Source organism: Catharus ustulatus, chromosome 1, assembly GCF_009819885.2.
Source record: "Catharus ustulatus isolate bCatUst1 chromosome 1, bCatUst1.pri.v2, whole genome shotgun sequence".
Lineage (NCBI taxonomy): Eukaryota > Metazoa > Chordata > Aves > Passeriformes > Turdidae > Catharus > Catharus ustulatus.
In genome coordinates, this window is record NC_046221.1 from 28,200,316 (window position 1) to 28,209,170 (window position 8,855).

An 8,855-nucleotide genomic window follows, 5' to 3' on the forward strand; every position below is an offset into this window, starting at 1 on the left:
GCATTTTTCCTGAAACATGTTCATTAGGGTCTATATTTTCTGTGTTATTGAGATAAATGTATCCCTTTCATATGGTAGTGCTGTCTTTTCCTGTTATGAACATGTCCTTCAGTGAAGTTTACAGTGATGTCTTTCAACTGCCATCAACTTTGGGCAGTGTGTCTTGACTGTAGCTTCCAGAAGCATTTTTGTATAACTCAGTTATTTTATTAAAGTATGTTAATACTTTTTTCCATTTAGTGTTGTTAATCATTTTTGAAGCAAAGAATATTCAGACCTCTTGATAAAGAGCTATAGCTATATATAGATTATATGTAGATTATATTTCATGAACTTACTTGAGAAAACAGATAAAGAATGAAAGAGTCTTCAACTGTCATTTAGTGCCTACCAAGATACATGTATAGCCTAACAACTGAGCTCTTAAACTTCTGCTTCTTAGTTGGTTTTTTTTCCATTAAATAGTACTAAGGAATAAGCTATTAATTCCTTATTGTTGGCTGAAACACCTTTTGTTCTCATGTAACTATTGTAAGAAGAAGCCACTTTATTTCCTAGTATAAATACAAACATGAATAAGGCTTGTTTCTTATAGTTTAGTAAATGTGTAGTGTAAATTAGTGAGAGTATAACCATACATATTTTAAATTATCTCATTATATTATGATATACATTTCTAGGCTATGAAATATTCTCTATTATTACTAGTATGTATAAAGTAGAACTTTCTGTTTTAAATTTACAATTCATAAAAAAAGTTATTATGTTGCTACATTAGTAGAAAGTGCTATTGTGGTTTCCATGTATGTGTTCATATATGCACAGATGTAATTATTGTAACCGAAGGACAAATTTGCCTTAAAAATTGTCTTATTCATGATGGTGTCAGATTTGAAAACTAGAGTGCCCTCTCACACTGGAGTGGAAATTCAGAAGACTTGTCCCATGTGGGCACAGTCCAGTCCTGTTAAAGCTGCTTTTCGTCTCTTTCTTAGTTGATGTTGCAGGTTTGTGATATCTAAGCATTTATAGGTGCAGTTGAATGTTCATACAACTGAACCTTTGGAGACTCAAATTCTTAAAGAGGAAACATTTTCCTCTACTTTCTTCAAGGAGAACCAGCTGAACTTGTAAAACAATGGTTGGTTTCAAGCACCACCTGCCCTGAAGAGGATCCCAACTGTAGTGGCAGTCAGCCAAAGGGACCACTCAGTGGAATGGTTGCCTCCTAAAAAGGAGAGGAACAGATGGAAGATTTGAAATCTGGCATGAAGTCCCACTTCTGTACTAAGCATTAAATGAAATTTGACTGTAAGGGCTCTTGCGATGGTACATTTATCTGTATAATCAGAATTAGCAACAAGGAAATGGAAAATACAGAGCACTGACAAACTTTTCAAAAAGATTTCAAAGTTCTTGCAGCAGTGTGAGTTAAAGGAAAGAGTTTGCGATAAACATGCAGCTGCTTGTAGCTTCTTAAAGAGGAGTTTTAGTGTGAAAGTAGTTCTGCTGGGCTTGCATTGCCATCTAGAGCTCGGCAGTTTGTACTGCTTGGTGAGGAAACACTGCAGCATTGCTCTTTTCACTGAACAAAGTGGGGTGGAGAGCTGCTTCCAGTTAATTGATGTCATGTTTGCTTACATTGTAATGGTTAGTCCCTTCATAGCCTCCATTTTATAGTGTACCAGATCAGCAGAGATTGTGCTGTAGGACTTTGGTGGGCTTTGACAGTAAGAATTAATGGCAATGTGCATTAAAAGGTACAACTGTCAGATATCCAGTGGTCCCAAAGGGGGCATTTTCTTGATGGCTGCTTTAGAATTCTTCATGAAGCAAATGTCAAACTTGTCAAGGCTGTCACTATGAAAATGATCCATGTAGCAAGGGTCTCCTTTTCTTGGGAAACAAACAGCTGCCTTATCATTGCAGAGCTGTGGTGACAGAAAACTGTCATCTATCACAAGAAATTTATATTTGCTTCTAATATCCTTTGGTAAAGAACTATTCCATTTGTACTCTATTTTTGCACCACTGTTCAATTACAAGGGTTGTCGGTAATACTGTTGAAGAGGATAACATAGGCTTTGGAATTAAAATAACTTTTGAATTTTACTGCTGGATGCTTTCCTTTTGGCGATTTAACAGAGACACTATCTTAGCTCCCAGTTCTTCCCTCGCACTCATTTTCTTCCAAGTTTGGCCTGTGACTTTGGAAGCTAGACTTTCATATACACAAAAACTCTAATATTTAATAAATTCCTTTTTTATCCTGATGTATTTTTAAGAGTATTAAAAATATTTTTACATACCTCCAACTGGTGTTTTCCTAGCTAGATTTTGTGAGGCAAGAGATGAAATGCCAGCTGGGCATCCTTAATACTTTAGTCTGTTAGTCGTATTGTAGGTCTCTTGGGTTAGGATACTCTAGAAAGTACTGGTATCAAAATTTGGTCCTGAGTGCTTTTGAGATGCTATTCTAGATTATGTACTAGCAGAGGCAACTTTAGTAATTCCTCCTTACAGCAGGGCATTTATTGTGTTTTGCATACTTTCTTATTACTCAGATGATTCTTTGCATAATCCTGTAATATATAGCTGTTTATTAAGTTTAGTATGTCAGAGTTGGCAAAATACGCAACATTGTGATGCAACTCTAGATATTACAGATGTGGTGCATTAAACAGAACTGGGAATTGATGCATATCCCAGCACAGTTAATTAATATGTGTTTTATTTGCAGAAGTGTCAGATTTCCTGTGGAGTTAAGAATTGTCTAATTCACTGTCATTTTCAGATTTCATTTTATTAACTAATGGAGGAAAAATAAATTCTCAGATATTTTGAAGGAAATTGGTTGGAGGCAGTAAAAAAGAGAAACCCCTATTTCTAGGCACTTTTTTTTCCCCTTTTTTATTCCGGAATTTGTCTACAGGGGAATATTCTGGAATAATTACTACAAAATTAACTTTCTGTGTTAGACTCATTATTCTTTGGTCAGAGAATAATGTGATTGCCCTTTAACATGCTTTCAAAGGAGATGAAAGCGTATCACAGATTTTCTCACTGTCAGCTCAAAATTTTAGAAATAGAATTTTAAAGTCAGACTCTTACCTTTAGTTTTTGTCATATAAAGATATCTAAATATTGAAGTATTCTTTTTAACTTTGGCAAAATTATTGAGTGCTTAATGCTTCAATAAATCAAACACTTAATTATGCGCCAGATTTTAGGGTCTCCTTTCTAAATTCCTCACCCCATTCTGTTGCTGTGAATCCTAAATGCTCAGCTACTGAGTATAGGCTAAGCAGTGAGAAAGAAGAGATGTCCAATAGGACATTTGAAAACACCCAAAGGATCCTTTAATCCAGTGCCTTGTTCCCATTGGAGAAAATGTGGGACTCCAAGGCAAAGGATGTAGGAAAACTAAAGTGGAAGGTCCATCTCTCCGTCACTGTCATAGGATGCAAATGAAGTGTCCAGTCATTCATAGCTTAAGGAGCTCCTGACTTGGCATTTCAGTTCAGAGTGTTGGGTTCATCAGCACTTTGTAATGCACTTTGTACTTTTCCCTATCCCTGTTGGTTTTGTAAATCTGTAATAACATCAATTCCAGACTAGTAAACTTCATTCATTTCAATATTAAAATAATCTTTGGGCTGTTAAGTGCACTTTTTCAGTAGGAGTACTAATACAGTCTTGAGGGATTCATCTCCCTTGGCTATTGCAGTTCACCAGATCTGTGCAGAGGCATCTTTTTGGTGAGTGTATTCACTATATGATATTTGAGTCTATGGTTGTCTGTAGTCACAAAAGTTACTGAGACAAGTTTGATTTTTGGCATCCAACGGCAAGATCTACTTTAAAAGTTTGACTTGTGACATCTGATAAGAAAAACTACTTTGATTTTAGGATTTTTAGAACAGAAAGCACTAGATGTTAGAGTTACAGGTGGTTGGAAGAAAAAATAAATAAATAATAATATATAAAAGAGATGTGACGTATTAATAAAAATAACATGAACTGAATTTCTGTGGGCAGAAAGCAGAATTCATATTTTGTCTTCTGTGTAGCTGCTGGTTGTAGAAACTTTGCACACTGCCATCATGGACTGGTTTTTAACAGATAACATGAAAAGAAAAGGTTTTCCTTTGCTATTCATTAGAATTAAAAGCATTATAATGATAATGATAGGTGGTAATTACTAAAACAAATATATTAAATATATTTAATCTGCAGTCTGTTTTGCATAATTTCTTGATAATTAGGCTATATGCTATGTAGATGAAAATTCAAACATTATTAATGACATTAGAAACTCCAGCCATTTCAGTATTCTGTGTGCAATCATCAGGCTGCCTCTTGGGCTACTGAAAAAGAGATAAAGCAATCTTGTATTGTTAGCAAACTGAAATAATAGTGAGTCTTCACATCTTGTAGTATGGTTAATACAGGCTCTAAATTGCCAGTTCAGATCTTTCCCAAGCATACTGGCAGTAATAGACCACTTATTATAATTTGTAGACGTTCATGTCCCAAATTGTTCTGACATTGCCATTCTGAGGCCTCTGCTGTTACTTCTTTTCTGGCTTCTAGAAAGCTGCATGAGTGCCAAAAGTGATGGTTCGTACTTTCTAGTGTTCCCCCAAAATCCCTTCTGCCATCTTGTTTGTGCTGGCACTGCTGTTCATGTGGCCTGGCCTGGAAACTGATCCAGCTCAAGGCATGTTTAACAAAGAAAAACTTTTCTCTCCTTGCTAATTCATGCTATGAGAAAGATCAAACATCATTGCGCTTCTATTTCAGTTTCTGAATGTGTTTCTGTTCTTGGGAAACTATATGGAGTGAAAACCCTTGTACAAAATTAAGATGTTTTGTGTGGAGCATGGTTCAATGCAGTGCTAGTGAGAAAGTTTTTGTGCATAAAAATGCAAAAATAACAATAAATTTTAAAAATCAGCAAGGCATATGGATGATTTGTGCATTGGAATCTGCCCACATAAGTTAAATTTATGTTCTGCTGGTAGATTTTGCCTGTTAGAATATGTTTTACTTAGTTGAAGCAACAGGAAATCAACAAATTAAATCAAAAATATTAGTTCTTCAAAATATCCCAAAGTTGATGCTTCCATCTGGAGTATTCAACCCAAGCAAATCCTCAAGCTACCATCACCAACAGCCATCGTTTCTTCATCTCACAATACAGTGGTCACTGCAGCTGCTGCTGTAACCTGGGAATTCTGCCAGGGTGTAAGCGTGACCTTTTGAGCACAGAATTAAACATTTCAAATTTACACAAAACCAGAAGATTCTCTAAAAATCCCTCATTAATTGGATAAAAACTTTTTGCCATCAAAAACCTCAGGAAGACAATATTCAATATTGAGCCTAATGTACCTTAACTCTGTTGTCATCCTCAGTGAAGGTATGGCCCTGTTGTCTCTGAAATTTCTGCATGCTGCATCTATTAGGAGAGGAGGCCCTAAGCAATATATGAAGAGTTCTGGGAAAGAATGATAGTGTAGGGTTTATATTCCTGTATGAGAGAGCACAAGTCAGGGCATCAAAATAATGTCAAGTTGTGTGCTAGGGACATGGATTAGTTGGCATTGACGTCAGCTAGGATACATCTGCTGTAGGTAGGGACCTTCAGAAACATGCAGATTTGCTGTTCTTTTAATAACATGTTCTTCCTTAAATTATCTGGCTGTTTTTCCATAGCAGCCGAAAGTTTCTGTGAGTGTTTTTTATTTCACAATATTCTTTAGTCACCTGTAAGCAGTAGGCTTGGTAACACCTTACTCCTTTGTTGTTTACAGTTCTGCTCTGGGTGTTTTCATTTGAAGTTTGACCTCTATGTGTATACTGTACATTACACTCTCTTTAATATATTCTACACTTCTAATTTCAACAAATCTTCTTTGTTTGGTCTCACACACATGCACAGACATGTTTTCTCAGCTAAATGAAAAGAGCCACAGGGAGCAGTGCATGTTTTAATAACTGAAGAGATGACACTCCAGTAAAAGAAGAATAAAGCTTTTAGCAGTCAATCATGTACATATTTCTCACTGCCTAGTCTGTCCCCAGAATGGGGAGGATTCAGAGGCATGATGGCTTGGAGTATCTACTACTTTAATAGAATAACTAGCTTTTCGATTTTATTGCAGTTGGGCATAGCATGTTATGAGATCACATTTTTAAATGAGATTTTCTACTGCTGTTCTATTTTGTGCTGCCCATATAATCTTCCTACATATTTTCTACCTCTAAATATTGTAGTTATCCTTACAAAGCATGCTTTGATGGTGAAAGAAGGACTAGAATGCAAAAGGATTAAGTTATTTTCCTGCAAGAATGAAAAAGTTCTTTTAAATCAAGAAAATACACCTCGGGTTACTGGGTCCCACCTAAATGTCCCTGGTGTTTGCTTTCTCTCAACTGTTGCCTTGTGATGAGTACTGTTACAGCAGCCAGGATGCTCCTTCATTCCAAAATGTCTCTTTATTTCTTTTTTGTGTTATTAGAATATGGAAGATTCTCTGTAAATTGAATTAAAATTCAGACAAGAGAACTGGTCATACTTTGAAATTGTGATAAGGACTGTTCATGATGTGATGAGTTGAAAGTTGCTTTATTAAACAGTTTTCTCACTCTTCCATAATTTATACTTTGGAGATCATGGTTTTGTACTGGACACAAAATAGTATCTATTCCTATGGAAACAAGCATTATGATGTCACTTCATTTTTTCAGTGAGATCCAGAGGAACCCATAGTGAATTATGAGCCTTACTCCTAGAGCTGAAGCTGTAGAATATTGTAAGCATGCTGCTGCCTGACATGCTCATGTTTCCTATTTTAGACCTGACTGATCTTCAGATAACATATGGTGGTACAAGTAATTGGAAAATTGGCAGACCTGTCAAGAAAATATGCTTGATGGGACAAAAATACGATGCTGCAGCACATAAAGTGTCTCTGAAGTTAAATTTATTGTCTTTTATCAAATGGTGAAGTAAACATACCTGGTCACAAAAAAATGAAACATTTTTCAATGGCAGGTGCTTTTCAAAAGTAATTTTTAGTACAGTGATGCAAGTTCTTGCATTCAAAAGTAATTTAGTGGGAACCTCTTGTCAAGAACAAAGGAAAGTGTAATATTGTCTGCTGTAGGTATTTGAATATATTGTCATCTATGTGTTATTTAATAATTTCTTTATGTAACTATCCAGTAAAATGGTCAGTAAAATATTTATTCATTAAATTATTCTTCTGCTATAAATGTAAGCAATTAGACTTGTTTAAATTTCTTATCATTTCTATTTCAACTCTTGAGCAAAATCAATCATTGAATAAATTACTTTTTGCATATTTTTATGCTTGTTAGTCAGGCAAAAGATGCCAAAAGACTATACAGAATTCCATACAGCTGCATAAGCAGAAAAAGTATACTTTTTCAATAAATTGATTAATGTTCAGGTTTTCATTTTCTTTTACAGGAAGATGAAAATGAAGTTGAAGCAGAAAATCCATCTCAGGAGCTGAATTCGGAACAGAAAAAATCAAAAAAATAGGAGATTGCTGTCTTGTTTGAAATATTTGCAAGTTGTGTAACAGTGGTTATAGTTTCTCATTGTAAAATTAACAAAAAAAGTTCTCAATAAAGTCATTGAAAATTAAATTCATGGTGCACTGGGGAATTAATTAAGTAGCTCCTGGTGATATTCTTGATTACATTAAAAGCTGAATTATCAGAACTGAATACTTTACCAATAAAAGTCTGAAAGCTTTTTGAACACATTATGGAAAGCTGATGGGTTATTCATCACTTGTAGCACTTACTAAGCAAATAGGGCAATTTTATGTTTTACTCTGCAAAGCAGTGTTATCCTTAAAGGATAGTTATAATTCAGACATATTTTGGTATTTCTGAGCAAGAGCTTTGATTTTTAAAAGTTAGATAAATATGTTCTACTAAAGGAGCTCTGAAATTTCTTACGATCAGTGATTGAAATAAATGTTTCTGAGGAGTAGGTAGAGGCAAGAATTTTTTTATATGTATGGTACATTTTCAGAAGTAATTAGTTTTACATTTGTATTGTGATTTTTAATCAGTTTCTTGCTGCATTATACTTTTCCTTGTGTAAACATTTTCCATCGTCATGTGATCATTTCCTTTTAATGAATGTCAAACTTTTGTCTTGATTAGGCCATCCTACCCAGTCTAATTCCCTCATGCCAATCTTTCCATTCTAACAAAATAAAATAACTTCTTTCTGTGTCATTAAACCTTCAAGTCAGTAATAAATATCTAAAATAACTTTTCTTCCTACAGTCCTAATTTTGTTTTCTAATTTCCCTTTGTTTTTTAGCATGTGCAGGTCACTAAATGGGAAAGTACAAGAAATTCAGAGGTATATTTATAGGCTGATAGTTTCATAGACTGCAATGAAAAAAAACAAAAAATCTTGCTGATTCCCTTTCGTGTTTAAAACCACACTCCCTGAAGTCCCTTCAGTGAAGTTTATCTTGCTCTAGAGAAATTAATTATCTTCAGCTGAAAAAATTGATTTATTTTCCCACTCTGCTATACTTTTACTGTTACTTTTTGCATTGAGTGTTTAATCAGATAGTAAATAGTACCCACCCCAGATTTTTTCCTCTCTGTGTAAATTATATTTTCAGATACTTTAAAAACAACATGCCTGTACTTAAGCAATAACTTTTATGAATTCTTTTCTGGTTTATAAGGTTCAAATGTGTGTAGCTCATGGACAAATTTCAATCACAATTACTCTACAGGAGTTTAATAACACTAGATCTCATTTTAACGAATGCAGCCATCATGTAAATTAA

At 34.6% G+C, this 8,855-nt stretch overlaps 1 protein-coding gene across 3 annotated transcripts in view; it reads left to right on the forward strand.

Annotated features, from left to right (window-relative positions):
* The window catches only part of PHF14 (PHD finger protein 14), a 170,366-nt gene extending 162,042 nt beyond the window's left edge, over positions 1-8,324 (forward strand). For 2 of the 3 annotated variants that reach the window (XM_033077164.1, XM_033077259.1), the window contains one exon: positions 7,499-8,324. In XM_033077164.1, coding sequence (XP_032933055.1) covers positions 7,499-7,573 — 75 coding nt within the window. In that variant the 3' untranslated portion in view covers positions 7,574-8,324. The remainder of the gene's footprint in view (positions 1-7,498) is intronic. The other variant, XM_042780215.1, reaches the window with a different exon arrangement.
* Positions 8,325-8,855: the final 531 nt, after the last annotated feature.